Below are 20,592 nucleotides of genomic sequence, written 5' to 3'. Positions count from 1 at the left end.
TAGATCAGTGGTTCTCATCCAGGGGCAGTTTTGCCTCCAAGGAGACATTAGGCAATGTCTGGAGACATTGTTGTTGTACAGTGCTGGTGACGGAGTAGGCAGAAGTTAGGGACGCCAGTTAACATCCTCCTGTGCTCAGGATAGCACTTCACAGCAAAGAACTATTCAACCCCAAATATCCATTGTGCTGTGGATGAGAAGCCTTGGTTTAAACATTAGCTAAGAAGGTTTAGTACTGTCTTCTTTTGGCGAGAACACCTTGTACGGCACTATCGTGTGATGGTTTGCCATATGCCTTCTCGAGCCCAAATGCTTAGGTGTTTTTTGTTTTAGGGGAGTATAGTTGCTTTACAATGTTGTGTTAGTTTCTACTGTACAGCAAAGTGAAAGTCTTTACCTTTAAAAGATAATTTTTTGAAAAAAAGTAAAAGCATGACTTTCATACAAATCAAAAATAAATGCTATCCAAGATTCTATTATCTTATTAGTTAATGAGGGAACTAGTAAGATGTTAAAACCAGTTTAAAGGAGACTTCAAGGCAGCATGCAAATGCAGGAATTGAAGAATGGTGATGTTTATTTATTAAAAGATACACCAGTCTATCCATTGGCAGTGCTCCACCAGACACAATTCACCTTGATTTTCTGTGGACAAGAATCATTTACATTGTATCAGTTTTCTCCAACTTACACATATGCAAAATAACTCAAAAACAGTAAAAGGTGGAAATTGTCCAGAAAGGTAGACTTGCAGGACACTCAGTCATATTTTTCACCCATTTGAAGTTTTACCCATTTTTTCCTGACAGTTCCCCTCCTTCTCTCCTTGGGATTATAACAAACTTTCAGAAGTGAAATGTATTCTTTTCTGCACAGAAGCAGAAGAAGCAGTTTGTTTTTATTTCAACTAATGTGCACTTTATGTGTGTCAAAACTTCAAATCCCACACATGATTGGTGTTGGGCAAAGGTATATTGGAAGAATGAGTTCACAAAATAAACTATTTCCTGAAAAAGAATGAAACAAAGTTCATTCTTCTTACAAAGGATTTATTTACAAGTTACTGAAATGCATATTTTTCTCGTTACCAAAGAGAAATGTCTAGTGAAAGAACTCATCTGCTCTTTGTAAAATATTAATGTTTAAGATAATGAGTGTATAATCAAATGCCAAGTGTTTTTGTGTGAATAATCATCTGTTTCCCTTGCTGAAGCAAAGGCATTGAGGCTCTATACCCATGGGAAATGATTTAACAAGGTTTTCTTTGTTTTGTTTTTTTAATAAATAAATAAATTAATTAATTAATTTTGGCTGCATTGGGTCTTCGTTGCTGTGTGCAGGCTTTCTCTAGTTGCGGTGAGCGGGGGCTGCTCTTCGTTGCGGTGAGTGCGCCTCTCATTGCAGTGGCTTCTCTTGTTGCGGAGCACAGGCTCTAGGCGCACAGGCTTCAGTAGTTGTGGCTCAAGGGCTCTAGAGCACAGGCTCAGTAGCTGTGACACACGGGCTTAGTTGCTCCGCAGTATGTGGGATCTTCCCAGACCAGGGCTCGAACCCGTGTCCCCTGCATTGGCAGGCGGTTTCTTAACCACTGCGCCACCAGGGAAGCCCTAACAAGAAGGTTTGAGCCAAATTGTTTCTGCACTTTTGCCAGTAAGAATACTGCTAAGAGCCACTACTTAGGGAGTAAGAATTAGGAATATTGTATTTCATGAGAAAAGGGATTTTATTCAAGCCCTGTGATGAGGGAGGGCTACAAGGAAAATGAAGGCCCTGTGGTTAAACCAAGCTTCAGTTAATGTGAGGAGGAGGAGTGAGTGTTTAGGGTGAAGGTTGAAGATCTAGAGGAATATGTTCACAACAAAATGTCTGTTTCAAAGGCCCTAGTAAGAAGGACTATTGAGGGGGTGAGGATGGCCAATAGAATGGGAATTTATGTCCGGGAATGGATAGGACTCATCACAATTGTATGAAAATAAAGGAAACAGTACCAAGAGGGAAGGATAGACTGAAAAGAAAGGAGATGGTACCTAGAAGGCAGGTAGTAGGAATTTCAAGGCTGAAGAACCTATGTGGTTGGGCAAAATAATGCTAGTTCCACCTAATGCTTGCATAATATTTTCTGGTTCACAAGGCATGTTCTGATGCGTCTGTGGAATTTAGTATCAACACCAATCATTTGTGAGCTATTATTATTATCCCTGCTTTATAAATGAGGAAATTGAGGCTCAGGGAGATTAATTGATTTGCTCAGGTCACCTAGAAAAATAAAGAGTGACGACTTGAACGCAGGCATGCTGCCAGCACATGCAGTGATTTTTTTTTTTCTCCCGGTCTGCTAGAGTATCCACACCTATGGAATTAGGCGAGGGGATGACAGACCAGTTTTAAGATGTCTGCTTTTGATCTGTTTTGAGGGCCTGGCCTTATTCAAGGCCAATCTTGGCTAGAAGATATCCATGGTGATTGACGCCTCTTGGGGATTTCAGTGGTAGATGGAGATATAGTTTGTACTAAACTAGAATTTCTTATCAGCCTGAGTGCTAACCAACCAGGTAGACAGAATGAGAATGCAGAGCAACTTTTCACTTTACTCTGTTATACCTTGGCAGTGGGGTTCATTATTTTGTGGGAAGCTTTTTGTTACCGTGTTAGCAAAATTAGGTTACAAAAAAAGAAAACATTCCGTAGTTTGACAAAAATTGCATGGAAATTATCCCCTGCTGCAGATTCCCTGGCTGGGATTCTCCTTCCCATTTATGAATAATCAGGCCTCCCTCCCCACAGATTTTCATTTGCTAAAGGAGGTCTTTCCTGATACCCCGGTGCTGGTCTGCAGAGATTCTCCAGCTTTTACTCTCAGGTTCAGGATCAGTAGTCACCAGCCACATGTGGCTCTCAAGCACTTGAAATGTAGTTAGTCCAAGGTTAGATATGCTCTAAGTGTAAAGTACACACCAAATTTCAGCGACTGAGCACAAAATAAAATGTGAACCAACTTAAAAATTGATTACATGTTGAAATTATATTTTCTTGGATATAGTGGGCAATATATATATATATTTTAAAATATTTATTTATTTGGCTGTGCTGGGTCTTAATTGCGGCACAGGGGAGCTTTAGTTGTGGCATGTGGAATCTTTAGTTGCAGCATGCGAATTCTTAGTTGCGGCATGTGGGATCTAGTTCCCTGACCAGGGATCGAACCTGGGTTCCCTGCATTGGGAGCTCAGAGTCGTAACCACTGGACTTCCGGGGAAGTCCCCAAATATATGTTATTAAAATTAATTTTCCCTGTTACTGTTTACTTTTTTTTTTTAAACGCAGCTCCTAGAAAATTTGACATCACACGTAAGGTTCACATTATATTCTGGTTTCAGTGCTGCTCTGGAGGTTGTTGAAGTCAGCTTGCCTAGTGTGAATTCAGTAAAGGCCACACAGTTATCTCCAAGAAATCTCCTCATCTAATTTGCAAATTCCAGTTAGAAATTTAATTTCAGTCAAATAAGTTTTTGCTACCAACCCCTCCCTAACTGCCACCAACCCCTCCCTAGGTGCCACTACCACCAAAAATACAGATTTTCCCTGGGAAAAGCAATGCATTTACCTTCATATTTTTCTAGACTTTTGTACTCCTAAAGCACCATTTACTTTAGTCATATGGAACTACTTGCAGCTGACGCAACATACTACATACCATGTCTCCAATTCCTATGCTCACTGCACACTTTGGTCTAAAGAACTCCTACTTGTCCCTCAAAGCACAGCTCAAAAGTTGCCTTCTTAGGAAAGCAGCCGTGACATTTTACTATGATGTACTTACCCCTCTGCTGTGCTCCCACTGTGCCCCTCCCACTGTGCCCCTTGCACTGTGATTGCACTGTGATTGTGGAGGGACTGAAGGGCCACTCTTCTAGACTGTAAGCTCCTTGGGTATTTTTATTTCATTCTGTATCTCCAGCACCTAGCACAGGATCTGGTACTTCGTAAGTTTCCAGCAAATGTTTGTTGAATTGAATGAAAAAAAAAAGATCAAATTGATGGATTTGCAGCTGCTCCTGGCTTCGTGTTCTCTTTTCTGCTGCTGGTTTTGTTTTTTCTTCTCATATTTATCACCTACTTTTTGCATATTATTTTATCTTTTCAGGCTGTTGGTATTTATGTAAGGCACCTTAAATAGAGTTCTGTCATTTTAATCTAGATGCTGCCTCTCAGGAAATAAAACATGGTGGGCAGAGCTCAAAGCTCAAGACTTCCAGTTACTTCTAGGACATTATCAACAATGGAGGGCAGTAGTACATAGAGAAGCATCTTTCTGGCAACCAGCACTGCCACTTATAGACAGAAAACCACAGCATGATTTGTCCTTATCAAACTGTCTGTTCAACCTGAAGTCTCCTGCTAGGGGGATGCTCTGTTTATAGAGATAGTTATAATCGTGGGGAGCTAGGGTTATACCTTCTGTTTCTAATGTTTCTTCTGTCTTGTTTCGTTTGTTTTTAATCATCATTGTATTTTAGAATGAATAGGAACCGGATCAACAATGCCTTCTTTTTGAATGACCAGACTCTGGAATTTTTAAGAATTCCTGCCACTCTTGCACCACCTACTGACCCATCTGTGCCCATCTGGATTATTATATTTGGTGTGATATTTTGCATCGTCATAGTGGCAACCATGCTATTGATTTTGTCAGGAATCCGGCAACATAGAAGGTAAGATATTTAAAGGGAGTGATTTAAAGAACATTTTCTTGTTTACTCATGACTTGGAAAAACAAGGAGAGGATTTTCCCCTAGATGAAGAAAATATGTTATATCTGAAACTGAAAAAATTGGTGATTTTTCAAAATATCACTTATGCTCTTGTTTTTGGAGACTTTTTGGAGTCCGTGTCCCTTAGTTAACTATGGGTCCTTCCATTACTATCTTTCTTTCTATTCTACACCATGTGAATGTTTTATATCTAGAGTTGGTTTTAATATCTGGGTTATGATTTTGTAAGCTGGATATACAGAGCTAAGCAGACTTTTTGGGTAGGCAGAGTTAATCTCTGCTAGTCATCCACCTCCAAAGACTAGTAGTTCCGTAGTCCTTTTCATGCCTCCTCACCTTGGCCTGCCTCTTCCAGTGCCTGCAGCCTCCACCTTGTACTACACACTTTTGCGATGTTTTATATTCCCTCCCTTTGATGGATGCTCTCCCTCTAGTGCCTATGATTTTATATAGACCCGTGTTCTTCACAGTGGCCTTTGAATCAACTTCCTGCATCAGAATTGCCTGGAACACTTGTTTAAAATATAGGTTCCTTTGCCCTACCACAGACCCACTAAAGTCGATTCTCTGAAGGAGGTGCATTCTTTTAACTGAAGTTTAGTTGATGTACAATTGAAGAAAATATGTTTTAATGAATATCTAGGCTATTCTAATTCACTTAGTTTCAGAGCTTCCAAATTAAGTACTTACATTTAGATTCCCACTCCTGGAGTTCATTTAGCTGGATTCTGGGGCACATGCAAACTTTGCTGTCAAAATTATTGGTATTAGAGAATTTCAGACCAGTGGGAGAGTTATTTAGGTAGAGAGGAGACAAGATTTCTTAGCACAATGAAAGGAGAAAATAATTTTGTTTACAAGCACCTCTGATCCAGAGGGGAAGTGAAGAGAGTCCTTAACTCTTCAGTAGACACTCTGATGCTTCTAAACCTTCCCTTCTGATACCAAGGAAGAGGAATTCTGGTAAGTGGAATCACAGGCACACACATTGGTTTTCAAAAGGGTTGGTGCCCACACGGGACATGCAGGTTGTGTTTGGCCAAGTGTGTGTTTGACTAAATGTTTCTCCTGAGACTTTCTACTTTCCATATTGTTCACCCTGGTTATTAGCAGAAGGTAATCATTTTAAATTTGGGGCTTTATAATTTTTTTCACAAATGGTAAGTGAAATGCTATGGAATAAATGTGATTTATGTGTAGTGCCCAAATTAAGCTCAAAGATTAAGATCAAGTTGTACTTGCTTGCTTTTATTGCTCTTGGCGTGACACATAATGCTGAGAGGCTTGGTACAACTTATTAATCTGTTTTGTTTTGTTTTTCAGAATATTAAGAAATATTCTCTTGTAGTATTTGAATACCTATGTTTAATAGTTTTAAGTTTTATATTAATCCTGAAATGCTAGGATTCTATGGTTTCCAACAACTGTAACCTTTGTGAATTCACGCCATCTCCTTGGTTCCCAATTTCCTCACTAGTACAATATGGTGAAGGAGGTAGAAGAATGGGCTCTGGAGATAGACTGCTTGGATTCAAAGTATTTATTGCCTAGACTCTGCTCTTGTATGTAATCCATTAACTGTATGGATATCAGGAAATACAGGCAATGAGTCAGGGAAACCAAGCTCAAGAGGATATGGTTTGTGGTGCTCGAGTCAAGTTGGTTAAATTTTTCTTTACTGTCTGTGCATAGATAACTTTGCTCGAGTGACAGTGAGGTATATCAGAAAGAATTAATTTGCTGGGATCAAAAGAGTTAATAGAGTTCTTGAAGTAGTGCCTGGCACTACTGCTGTTAGCTGTTACTGTTATTTTATTATCCTGCCAGTTGCTGGTCTTTCAGCTCGTTAGTGCTGGGATCAGCTATCTCTTCCTTCTGAGCAGATTCTGCAGTAATATAAAAACTGAGTGTGTAGCATCATAATCTGTTGCCCGGGAGAAGGGAGGCTGTTGTCACAACCTTGCCTTCACAAATTTAGTTCATGTTCAAACCAGGAAACAGATGGACAAATCTCCTGTGTCAACCTGGAGAGCATCAGTAGTTAGCAAATAGAGTCAGGACAGTTATGACAACCTTTTGAAGAGAAATTAATTTGTTGGGTTTTCCATTTGGTACGGAAAAAATTTGGTGGGTTTTTCTTGGGCAAAGTATCACTTCAAAGGTGGGGCGAGGGTGCAGTTTGAAGTGGGGAGAGCCCTGATCATTGTGATGAAAGCCTTTTCTAATTGTGGAAAAATAGGAGTTGCCCCTGAAAGCCTTTACTGTTGAGGAAGACAAAGATTTGTTCAAGAATCCAATTCATACATTAGGTAATAATGAACACAGTTTGTGTGATACAAAATCTTAAACCTAGAAGACCAGGAGGGACCACAGGGTCATCTGAATCACCATTCTGCTTCTGCAGAGAAGAGTGCCCGTGTCATCTAAGACATGTGCATCTTTATACTTACTACTGAAGAAATTGCTCAAGTAAAGCTTTAACTATTCTGTTAGCTGTGTCAATAACAGCATTCCATTGACTGTTCAGAACCACTGGGTGGAAAGTATGCAGTCACTGGGGGCCCAAACTAGGTGAACTCAAATACTAGTTATACCCTTTAGCTGAGTGACCTTGGTTGCATCATGTAATTTCTGTGGGTCTGTTTCTCCATCTGTTATAGGGAGATAATGTCTCACAGGACTTAAATGAGGATTGGGTGAAAAAATGTGTATAAAGTACCTAGGTTATAGCATGTACTAAATAAACAGTAATTAGTATTATCCAAGATGAGCTTAACCCATTTCTGTGATTAAGGGATGCTAGAAAAAGATCTCTTTTCCATCCAGATATTGCCACCGTACTGCAGAAGATTTTCCAGTTCAATGACTTATTGCTTGAGATTTTATTAGTTAACAAACACCTATTTTATTTTATTATTTTTTTCATAAATATTTTATTTTATTTGACCATGGAAGTTTATCAGTCTATATTTGACTATGTCCTCAACCAATATAACTACAAATGAGGTCCAGCAATGCCATTCCAACTGCATGATTTTAAGAAATTTATTCTGACATGGTGCCTAGACATTTTCTCCCACAAATTAGCCCCACTCCTAAGGATCAAGCAAGGCTGGAGATGGTCTCTGGAGAATGTGGTCTTGACCATGGGCTCAAATCTCAGGTAGAGTTGGTTTTTTTTTTTTTTTTTTTTACCATCTTTATTGGAGTATAATTGCTTTGCAATGGTGTGTTAGTTTCTGCTTTATAACAAAGTGAATCAGTTATACATATACATATGTTCCCATATCTTTTCCCTGTTGCATCTCCGTCCCTCCCACCCTCCCTATCCCACCCCTCTAGGTGGTCACAAACCACCTAACTGATCTCCCTGTGCTATGCGGCTGCTTCCCACTAGCTATCTATTTTACATTTGATAGTGTATATATGTCCATGCCACTTTCTCACTTTGTCCCAGCTTACCCTTCCCCCTCCCCATATCCTCAAGTCCATGCTCTAGTAGGTCTGTGTCTTTATTCCTGTCTTACCCCTACGTTCTTCATGACCTTTTTTTTTTCCCCTTAGATTCCATATATACGTGTTAGCATACGGTTTACGTTTTTCTTTCTGACTTACTTCACTCTGTATGACAGACTCTAGGTCCATCCACTTCACTACAAATAACTCAATTTCATTTCTTTTTATGGCTGAGTAATATTCCATTGTATATATGCGCCACATCTTCTTTATCCATTCATCTGTTGATGGACACTTAGGTTGCTTCCATGTCCTGGCTATTGTAAATAGAGCTGCAATGAACATTGTGGTACATGACTCTTTTTTTTTTTTTTTTTTTTTTAACATCTTTATTGGGGTATAATTACTTTACAATGGTGTGTTAGTTTCTGCTTTATAACAAAGTGAATCAGTTATATGTATACATATGTTCCCATATCTCCTCCCTCTTGTGTCTCCCTCCCTCCCACCCTCCCTATCCCACCCCTCCAGGCTGTCACAAAGCACCGAGCCAATATCCCTGTGCCATGCGGCTGCTTCCCACTAGCTATCTACCCTACTACGTTTGTTAGTGTGTATATGTCCATGACTCTCTCTCGCCCCGTCACAGCTCACATGACTCTTTTTGAATTATGGTTTTCTCAGGGTATATGCGCAATAGTGGGATAGCTGGGTCATATGGTAGTTCTATTTGTAGTTTTTTAAGGAACCTCCATACTGTTCTCCATAGTGGCTGTATCAATTCACATTCCCACCAACAGTGCAAGAGTGTTCCCTTTTCTCCACACCCTCTCCAGCATTTATTGTTTCTAGATTTTTTGGTGATGGGCATTCTGACCAGTGTGACATAATGTCTCACTGTAGTTTTGATTTGCATTTCTCTAATGATTAATGATGTTGAGCATTCTTTCATGTGTCTGTTGGCAGTCTGTATATCTTCTTTGGAGAAATGTCTGTTTAGGTCTTCTGCCCATTTTTGGATTGGGTTGTTTGTTTTTTTGATATTGAGCTGCGTGAGCTGCTTGTAAATTTTGGAGATTAATCCTCTGTCAGTTGCTTCATTTGCAAACATTTTCTCCCATTCTGAGGGTTGTCTTTTGGTCTTGTTTATGGTTTCCTTTGCTGTGCAAAAGGTTTGAAGTTTCATTAGGTCCCATTTGTTTATTTTTGTTTTTATTTCCATTTCTCTAGGAGGTGGGTCAAAAAGGATCTTGCTGTGATTTATGTCATACACTGTTCTGCCTATGTTTTCCTCTAAGAGTTTGATAGTGTCTGGTCTTACATTTAGGTCTTTAATCCATTTTGAGTTTCTTTTTGTGTATGGTGTTAGGGAGTGTTCTAATTTCATACTTTTACATGTAGCTGTCCAGTTTTCCCAGCACCACTTATCGAAGAGACTGTCTTTTCTCCAGTGTATGTTCTTGCCTCCTTTATCAAAGATAAGGTGACCATATGTGCATGGGTTTATCTCTGGGCTTTCTATCCTGTTCCACTGATCTATATTTCTGTTTTTGTGCCAGTACCATACTGTCTTGTTTACTGTAGCTTTGTAGTATAGTCTGAATTCAGGGAGCCTGATTCCTCAAGCTCCATTTTTCGTTCTCAAGATTGCTTGGCTCTTCGGGGTCTTTTGTGTTTCCATACAAATTGTGAAATAGTTTGTTCTAGTTCTGTGAAAAATGCCAGTGGTAGTTTGATAGGGATTGCATTGAATCTGTAGACTGCTTTGGGTAGTAGAGTCATTTTCACAATGTTGATTCTTCCAATCCAAGAACATGGTATATCTTTCCATCTGTTTGTATCATCTTTAATTTCTTTCATCAGTGTCTTATAATTTTCTGCATACAGGTCTTTTGTCTCCATAGGTAGGTTTATTCCTAGGTATTTTATTCTTTTTGTTGCAATGGTAAATGGGAGTGTTTTCTTAATTTCACTTTCAGATTTTTCATCATTAGTGTATGAGAGTGCCAGAGATTTCTGTGCATTAATTTCGTATCCTGCTACTTTACCAAATTCATTGATTAGCTCTAGTAGTTTTCTAGTAGCACCTTTAGGATTCTCTATGTATAGTATCATGTCATCTGCAAACAGTGACAGCTTTACTTCTTCTTTTCCGATTTGGATTCCTTTTATTTCTTTTTCTTCTTTGATTGCTGTGGCTAGAACTTCCAAACTATGTTGAATAAGAGTGGTGAGAGTGATCAACCTTGTCTTGTTCCTGATCTTAGTGGAAATGGTTTCAGTTTTTCACCATTGACGACGATGTTGGCTGCGGGTTTGTCATATATGGCCTTTATTATGTTGAGGAAAGTTCCCTCTATGCCTACTTTCTGCAGGGTTTTTATCATAAATGGGTGTTGAATTTTGTCAAAAGCTTTCTCTGCATCTATTGAGATGATCATATGGTTTTTCTCCTTCAATTTGTTAATATGGTGTATCACGTTGATTGATTTGCGTTTATTGAAGAATCCTTGCATTCCTGGAATAAACCCCACTGGATCGTGGTGTATGATCTTTTTAATGTACTGTTGGATTCTGTTTGCTAGTATTTTGTTGAGGATTTTTGCATCTATGTTCCTTAGTGATATTGGCCTGTCGTTTTCTTTCTTTGTTAAATCTTTGTCTGGTTTTGGTATCAGGGTGATGGTGGCCTCGTAGAATGAGTTTGGGAGTGTTCCTCCCTCTGCTGTATTGTGGAAGACTTTGAGAAGGATAGGTCAAACACCTATTTTAAAAGGCAAGTGATCTTATTAGGCCTGCTGTTTACTATAATAGTGGTGGACTGACTAATGAGCTCTCTCTAAAAAAAAAAATCCCCTGATTTGTAGCATTTGCTGACTTCCTATCCAGTCTGAAATTTCTGAATGTTTGAGACACCTCTAGCAAGCCTGTGCCAGCCAGTTTCAACACGCCATTACAACTGCCGCCTCTTCGTGAAATAATTCGAGGAGGTTGCTTCTCTATTACCATCTAGTTGAGAACAGCAGTTTGCAGAATTGAGAGATTCGTTGCAGGAAAAAAGTTGGAAAAGTGATTTTTTTTTTCTTTTGGGGAATAATTAGGGAGTTGGGTATGTGGGAAGACAACCAAGATGAACTGCATATACTTGACAGTGGTGTCTGTACTAGATCTGTGTCTAGCCCCAGCCTGGAAGTGGATATTTTAGCTCTCTCGTCAGCTTTATGGTAATGGTGATGATGGTGATGGTGATAGTGATCACTGTAATGGTGGGGGTGATGTGATAATGCTAATGGTGGTGAAGTCGATGATGTGATGTGTGTTTTAGTTGAAAGAGCACTGGATCAATACTCCTGGTTTTGGGTTCCAGTCTCATGCCCTGGCATTTTTTAGCTGAATGACCTTGATCCAGTCATATATGGAAAATGAGGATAATATTTTCTTAAATAGTTACGATGATGGGAAGACAAAATTGGAGAATACACACAAGTGCTTCATACACTGGGGAGTGCTATATCAATGTAAAGAAGCATCATCATCAAAAAGCAGTTACAAAGTGCTAATTCTATGTAACCTGGCACCTTGTGCTATAAAAGGAGAGTCACAGACACAGCACAATTTCAGACTTGTATGTATATAGTAGAATTGATTCATGAGTCCTGCATATAAATAGACTGTTATGATGTTATTGTCTTAGGAAGGGATCTTGAACAATGATCTGAATCCATCTCTCCAGAAGCCAAGGCCCAGAGAGGTAAAAATATCTTATTCCTTTATTGACCATCCATTATGTGATAGGAGCTCTAGAATGTATCATGGAAGAGATGTACATAGATAACATGGGTGGTCTTTGCCTATAAGGAGATGATAATCTTGTAGTTGTAACAAAGCCAGGTCAAGGACTCAGGACATTGAACCCTAGCTAATGCTAGCAGTTGAGCAGAGTCACTAGTAAATTCACTTGGTTTATTTCTGGTTATATTTCTCTTCCCATAAGGTCAATAGTAAAGGGAAGTGCATTTGGATTTCTATGAATTTTTTCACACAAGGGGCTGGGGCTCAGCCAATATTTTCATATACTGAAACTTCACTTTCTTATAGAGTCGCAATTAAGTGAATAAATTGTCTTGAAAATAGAAATGTAAATGAAATCAGAAATGTTAGAGCTAATAATTGTTTTACTTTGCTGTTCTTAAATGTACACACTCAATAGGAGTCAAATATGTGTGCTTCCCTGGTGGCGCAGTGGTTGAGAGTCCGCCTGCCGATGCAGGGGACACGGGTTCGTGCCCCGGTCCAGGAAGATCCCACATGCCGCGGAGCGGCTGGGCCCGTGAGCCATGGCTGCTGAGCCTGCGCGTCCGGAGCCTGTGCTCCGCAACGGGAGAGGCCGCAACAGTGAGAGGCCCGTGTACCGCAAAAAAAAAAAAAAAAAAAAAAATGTGTTTTGAGAGAAGCCTGGGGAGAGGAAATAGAGTTCTAGGTCTACTCCTTTCACCAGTCTCATTCCATTATGAAAGACAAGTTGCTCTACATATTTGAGTCTCAGCTCCTGCATTTGAAAAACAGTGATAATAATAAAATCTACATAGTATTGCAGTAGGAATTAGGTGAGATGATGTGTACAAAGCACTTAGTCTGCCGTGTAATAGATACTAATTCTTACTGTTTTGCTATCACATCACCAGTCTCACTGTGCTGCAACACCCATTAAAATCGTTCCAGCAGTGCTGCCATTTCCCCAGGACTCATCCATACTGATTATGACGACAGTCCCAGTTCCCCAATAATTAACTCTGTCCTGTTTTGGAATCATATTTGTCTGTCCTTTGTTGTTTGTCTGGCTGTTCTTGGGCCTTGGGTTTTCAGCCCTATCTTGTTTGAAGGGAGACAAAAATACTGTTTCTGCTTTTAGCTGCCACTACTTTATCTTGAGCAAACCCTGATCCTCAACACCCCCTAGCTACGTGGGCCACCCGATACAGGCAGACCTCACTTTATTGTGCTTCACTTTATTGTGCTTCGCAGATACTGTGTTTTTTACAAATTGAAGCTTTGTGGCAACCCTGCATTGAGCAAGTCTGTCAGCACCACTTTTCCAACAGCATTGGCTCACTTTGTGTCTCTGCATCACATTTTGGTAATTCTTGCAATATTTCAAACATTTTCATTATTATTATATTTGTTATGGTGATCTGTGATCAGTGATCTTTGATGTAACTATTGGAATTGGGGGGGCGGTCCATAGAGCACACGCACATAAGATGGCAAACTTAATGATGAATATTGAGTGTTCTGACTGCTCCACCAACAGGATGTTCCCCGTCTGTCTCCCTCTCCTCCAGCCTCCCTATTCCCTGAGACACAACAGTATTGAAATCAGGCCAGTTAATAACCCTACAGTGGCTTCTGAGTGTTCAAGTGAAAGGAAGAGTCACATGTCTCTCACTTTAAATCAAGAGCTAGAAATGATTAAGCTTAGTGAGGAAGGCATGTTGAAAGCTGAGATAGGCTGAAAGCTGGGCCTCTTACATCAAACAGTTAGCCAAGTTGTGAGCGCAAGGGAAAAGTTCTTGAAGGAAATAAAAAGTGCTAATTCAGTGAGCACACAAATGGTAAGAAAGTGAAACAGCTTTATTGCTGATGTGGAGAAAGTTTCAGTGGTCTGGACAGAATATCAAACCAGCCACAACATTCCCTTAAACCAAAGCCTAATCCAGGCAAAGCCCTGATTCTATTCAATGTTATGAAGGCTAAGAGAGGTGAGGAAGCTGCAGAAGAAAAGTCTGAAGCCAGCAGAGGCTGGTTCATGAGGTTTGTGGAAAGAAGCCGTCTCCATAACATCAAAAGTGCCAGGTGACGCAGCAAGTGCTGATGGAGAAGCTGCAGCAAGTTACCCAGAGGATCTAGCTGAGATAATTCATGATGGTAGCTGCACTAAACAACAGGTTTTCAATGTAGATGAAACAGCCTTCTATTGGAAGAAGATATCCCCCAGGACTTCCATAGCTAGAGAAGAGAAGTCAGTGCCTGGCTTCAAAGCTTCAAAGCACAGGCTGACTCTCTTGTTAGGGGCTAATGCAGCTGGTGACTAAAAGTTGAAGCCAGTGCTCGTTTACCATTGTGAAAATCCCAGGGCCCTTAGGAATTATGCTAAATCTACTCTACATGCGCTCTATAAATGGAATAACAAAGCCTGGCTGACAGCACATCTGTTTACAACATGGTTCACTGGATATTTTAAGCCCACTGTTGAGACCTACTGCTCAGAAAAAGATTCCTTTTAAAATATTACTGCCCATTGACAATGCACCTAGTCACTCAAGAGCTCTGATGGAGATGTATAACAAGATTAATGTTGTTTTCATGCCTGCTAACACAACATCCATTCCTCAGCCCATGGATCAAGGAGTAATTTAGACTTTCAAGTCGTATTATTTAAGAAATACACTTCATAAAGCTACAGCTACCATAGATAGTGATTCCTGTCGTGGATCTGGGCAGAGTCAGTCAAAAACCTTCTGGAAAGGATTCACCATTCTAGATGCCATTAAGAACATTCATGATTCCTAGGAAGGGGTCCAAATATCAACATTCACAGGAGTTTGGAAGAAGTTGATTCCAATCATCACGGATGACTCTGAGGGGTTCAAGGCTTAAGTGGAGGAAGCAGCTGCAGATGTGGTGGAAAAAACAAGAGAACTAGAACTAGAAGTGGAGCCTGAAGATGTGACTGAATCGTTGCAATACCATGACAAAACCTTAACAAATGAGTTGCTTCTTATGGATGAGCCAAAAAAGTGGTTTCTTGAGATGGAATCTACTCCTAGTGAAGATGCTGCGAAGATGGTCGAAATGACAACCAGGGATTTAAAATATGACATTAACTTAGTTGATAAAGCAGCGGCAGGGTTTGAGAGGATTGACTCCAATTCTGAAAGAAGTTCTCCTGTGGGCAAAATGCTATCAAACAGCATTGCATGTTACATACAGAGAAATCATTCATGGAAGGGAGTCAGTCGATGCAGCAAACGTCACTTTTGTCTAATTTTAAGTAATTGCCACACCCACCCAGCCTTCAGCCACCACCCTGGTCAGTCAGCAGCCATCGACGTCAAGGCAAGAGCCTCCACTAACAGAAAGGTTCCAATTCGCTGAAGGCTCAGATGATGGTTAGCATTTTTTATCTCCAAAATATTTTTAAATTAAGGTATGTACTGTGATTTTTTTAGACACAATGCTATTGCACATTTAATAGACTACAGTATAGTGTGGCTCGCTTTATTGCAGTTGAACCAAACCTGCTGTATCTCCAAGGTATGCCTGTACTTTTATGGTCCCCTCTTTTGCCCATCTTCTCTCTGGATTTATGAGAAATAGCCACACTAAGGCCTCTAAGAGCTAGTTTCAGGTGTTTTAGTCGCGGGGTTTGTTTTGTTTTGTTTTGTTTTTAATCCTCTTCCTGAACCACCTGACATGCAGGAACAGCGGAAGTCATTAACACTCATTTTTATTTTTCAGGAAAAAGAATTCATGTTTTTAGCAGAACATCAAATCAGAATGATCCAGAAAGATAGTTAAGTTTTATTATACTTAGAGCAATGTGCAGGCAGTGACTCAGTTTATTACAGGACGCACTATGAAATGTGACAAAGGGCTGTATTACTGTTAGATAACCTTTGAACTTCTTATCATGTCCACCAGCCAGCAAGTTACTGACACTGCAGTTTGTGAAGCCTGGCAGTGCCAAGACTGTGAACAACTAGATCTAAGGTCACAAAAAAATAACATGTACCTAATTTGTCATGGACACGGCTCTCGTTTTGATAAATTTCCACAGCGATTTTGCTCAGAATCTTTTTGATTAAGAAATCCTTCTTCTAAAGAAGAGAAACTTGTCCTCATCCATCTGCATCTTCCTTTTTCGTTCTTCCCCATTCCTTGTGATGCCTGGTGGATTATTTTTCCTTTGTGGTTGGCAGGGGGAGGGGAGGCAGGATTTCTTGCCATGATCTGCAAGTGTCCAGCTCTCTGCAATTTTGCTTCTAATTCTGTAAAAACTTTTTTTTTAACTGAAGAAACTGGCAAATGAACACTGGCAACCATTACTTCTAAGACTGCTGTTGCATTGCCACCTACTTCAGAATGCTCCATCCACAAGGATTTTTGTAATATGAGTTTCATAGTTACATACACAGATTTCAGGGTAAAACTTCACTGTTAAAAACCTATTTATTGTTATGGAGAATTATTATTCACTCCAAGCCCAATGAGGAGTGACTTGGGGAGAAATTGCGTGAGCTAGGCATTTTTGATGATAATTTATAAATATACATTTGTCGCTAGGGTGTCATTCTTACTGAAACATCACTCCTCTCTTTTATAATCCATGAAAAGGAGGGGAGGATGAGTGAAATTTGGAGTTTTTCTTTTTTATTGAGCCCTTTCTTTTCACTTTAGGACAAGAACTGTGTCCCTTCCAACACATAGTAGGCACTCAAAACATAGTTATTGAATGAATGTTGGATACTATGAATGGAAGTGATGTGTTCGATGGTTATAGAATGTCAGTTGTCTTTGCTTTCTGGATGACGTGGAAAGTGATGAGATACCCCTGTCTACAGGAGGAGGGACCAAAGAATTCTAGTCCTCTGATAGGTGATTTCACCTGGCTGGAGGACCTTCTCATCACAGGAAATTGTATGCCTACTCCAACTGGCACTGATCGTTGACCGCTGATGCTTGGAATGGACAGTGCAGTATCTTCACCCTGAGGAAGGGAAAACACAGCAACCTGTCCTTACTTAGGTCTCTGGGACTACAACCCACCGACTTCCACTCCCAGCGTTGGGCCTGTAGTGATACATTTTGACATTTGACAGTGGCATGCACAATGGCAAAATACTTTCAAGTGATGACAGTGGGATCTACAGTATTGAAATGCTACTTTACTTTTCTTTATAAACTCCACCTATTTGAAATTATCTAATAAACCATCAGTGAAGCCTGGCAAAATCTGTACTCACTCCTAATTCTTAAGGTATGAAAATGAGTACTTTCCTCCATCCATTTGAAAAAATAACTATTCAATAAATACAAGAAATATCACGTGTACATTCCCTTCCTTCCTTCCTCCCTTCCTCCATCCCTTCCTCCCTTCTTCCCTTCCTTCCCTCTTTCTTTCTCCTTCTTCTGATAGATCCCATTCAAAATCTACCTTGGGCTGCTGTCTGAGTAACTTTGCCTACAGCATTAGTCCATCCATTCTTCCATCCAGTTGTTTGTTCCATCACCCAACTACCGTCCAATCATCCATCCACCCATTCATCCATCCATTTATTAATTCATCATCCAGCCAACCAGTCATTGATCTACATTCATTGATCCATCCATTTATGTGTCTAACTAGCTAGCCAGCTACTCATATGTCTGTCCATCCAACTCTAAGCACATTAGTTGAGTGCCTACTCTATGCTGTCAGCTGTTTTACAAAATATCTTTTAATTTGGAGTTGTCTGATTAGTTCTTCCTGAGAGATTCAGGTCAAAAAAATCTGGTGATGGGGTAGGGCAGGAACACAGAACACAGAATTTTATTTTTAAAAAATATGTCTTCTCCGTGCATCACATCTAGAGGCACTTGTCAGTTTGTCTCATTGTTGGTGATATTCACCAAATTTCTCCCTTTACAAAAAACAAATGTCTCTTTATAATTAGTACATTGCTTGTAGGGGTGTTACACTGAGACCCTGTGAGTATCCTATTCCTTAGTCATCTCCCACTCAGTGGTTTAGTATCCATTGAGGAGCCTCATCACAATCAATTATTATTATTTGGTGATTTTCTCTTTCTGTTGCATCTTCTATATTGGTTGTCATTCTTTTGTAAACAAGAGCTCTTTCTTTTCTCTGCCTTCCTCCACCATATTCTTTAAAGCACTTTGAAATGAGCTCTCATGTAGGACTAATAGGAAATTCTGCCTTGATCATCTTTGGGGCATCTTCACCACCTCCTCACCCACTAGAAATTCACTAAGTTTCTAAGGGACTTCCATAGCGGTGGAAGTCCATCCTGGTCACCACAGCAGTGTCCACCATCCCAGCCATGTGATCCACTCAGGTCTGCCTCTTTGGAGCTTCTACAGATTTCTGGAACAAGAGAATCTTTGACAAGTCTGGGAGCCTCGTGTCTAACATCATGCCTCCATGGTGCCCTAACATCTAACTTGTGATAATCCTGAGGGAAACTCTTCTGCCCTCTGATTGCCTAGAGGTACTCACATCTCTTTTCTCCCCCTACCTCTATGATATCAAGCACAACTGGCTCAGTGTCTTGGCCTTTCACAAAGGACAGGAAGAATGTTTGAATTCTAGGCTACATTTTCCCACACTCCAGGGAAAGATTAAGGATCTGGTTACCACTTGGATTGGGGTAGCAGTGTCCTTAAAGGGTCTGAGAATGAATAACTTAAAAATTTACCTGTTAAATAGAATTTTTTGGAATGACCTGGGATTATAGCTATGAGTTGTAATTAGTAAAATGTGTTCGGAGTTCCAAACACCTGACTTAACAAATGAATACAACTATTTTGTAATGAGTAGAGCCAAGGAATGATACCTGCAGTTTACAATGGTTACATCCTTTCTACAAAGTAATGTGAGTTTGCTTCTTGGTATCTCATTTCAACCTGATTTTTACCTAACATTTGCAGACCATTAATTTGTCAAATCTTGTGAGAGGAATTTATTACTTTTTTAAATTCAATTTTTGTGAAGTTCTCCTAGAACTAAATTTTTTAACTTGCCAATTTACCATATGTTTTCCTCACATTCCTTCATGCAGTTTGTGTGTGTGAATGTACATATGTATATGTGTGTGTATACAAACATATTCATTCATACAAATATATATATTCATTCATATACATATATATATAATCCATGCAGACTTCTGATCTTGATAGCATCTTTTCACCTCATCAACTCTTTATGATCTTTGAAATTTATTTGAAAATACACAATGTCATCTATTTTCCCCATCATTCTAGGGTTCCTCTTCCCTTTCCTGATCTCCATGTTTGTACAGAAGACCATCCTTTCTCTTCCTAGATCCCAATCATTCTTTTTATGTGCATTTAGGAAGAACAAAGGACCTTCTGAAATGGAAGACACTGAAGATAAATGGGAAAACACAGTCAAAATTGAAAATGGCATCCCCTGCGATCCCCTGGACATGAAGGGAGGGCACGTTAATGATGCCTTTGTGACAGAGGATGAGCGGCTCACCCCCCTCTGAAGGGCTGCTGTTTTGTTTCCCCCTGAAACTCAACACTTGTTTCTGTGCAACTGCTGAACATCACAATTCATTGAGGGAAGATTATATATTTTGTTTCACCATTCTTCTTTTGTAAGAAATTTTGAATGTGCATGAAATTGAAAGGCAATGAATTATACCCATGAAGACCATTGGAATAATAAGCTGTTGACTATCCAGAATATTCTAAAATATTTCTCTGACAGCACAGTGTGTAAGTGTAGTCATGTGGCATTTGTAGTTACTGATTTTAAAATGCATTAGTATTTAAGCATTTCCAGCAATAAGGTCAGGCCAGTATATATATATCACACTTTAAAGACCTAAGAAAAAATACTTTTCCAGTGGAGAATGCCTATAATATGGTGTCCAAATCATTGAAAATGGATCCTTTTTGAATATCATTTATATCACTCTGTATATGACAAGATAAGCAAGAAGAACAAGTAATTACTGTAAACGGGTTGGATAAAAATGGGCGTGTTGATATACAAGGTGGAATTTGATCCTGTTATCATACCAACAGTTGCTTATATATATTTTCTGACTATCGGTCTCTAATAGGGCATCTGTATTCATTGATTATTTCTGCAGTTTGTAGAAGTACAATCTATGCTAACTTAATAAAGTGCTAATCATCTCTTTTTAAGTGACTGACTGTAGTCTGCAATTTATTTTCACACTGTGGAACATAGTAAGCCTTATTTTTATGTTATGTTTAATCTGCTCTCCAGTCCTAGAAATGAATTATTTTTGTTGTGTGTATCCCTGCTTGAAGACCGTAGTTTTTAGACTTGATTTTACTTTCCGGTAGGCCATGTATCATTCTAAATTCTAATAATAATTATTATACATGTATTAATAGAAGGAAAATATGCAGCTCAATCTCCCACTGCTATCACCCATAGTTGGTGTTCCGGCAGTAGTCGCTAACTCACTTCCCTGCCTCCAGTGGATACAAACTCTAAGAGGGGTAGTGGAATGCAGAAGGTTTATTGGGGAGTGCTCTCAGGAGATATACCTGTAAGAAGTGAGGAAGTCACGTGTGGTAGATA

General features: G+C 39.6%; 1 protein-coding gene across 3 annotated transcripts in view; it reads left to right on the top strand.

The window, feature by feature from the left end:
- The window catches only part of CLTRN (collectrin, amino acid transport regulator), a 79,222-nt gene extending 59,027 nt beyond the window's left edge, over window positions 1-20,195 (top strand). For all 3 annotated transcript variants that reach the window (XM_049704457.1, XM_033427914.2, XM_004269656.4), the window contains 2 exons: window positions 4,518-4,712; window positions 19,363-20,195. In XM_049704457.1, the coding sequence (XP_049560414.1) occupies window positions 4,518-4,712; window positions 19,363-19,519 (352 nt within the window). In that variant the 3' untranslated portion in view covers window positions 19,520-20,195. The remainder of the gene's footprint in view (window positions 1-4,517; window positions 4,713-19,362) is intronic.
- The last annotated feature ends 397 nt before the right edge of the window (window positions 20,196-20,592 follow it).

The sequence above is a fragment of the Orcinus orca genome, chromosome X, assembly GCF_937001465.1.
Source record: "Orcinus orca chromosome X, mOrcOrc1.1, whole genome shotgun sequence".
NCBI classification, from domain to species: domain Eukaryota; kingdom Metazoa; phylum Chordata; class Mammalia; order Artiodactyla; family Delphinidae; genus Orcinus; species Orcinus orca.
The sequence above is the reverse complement of the archived record's forward strand: the minus strand, read 5'-3'. Positions and strand labels throughout refer to the sequence as shown.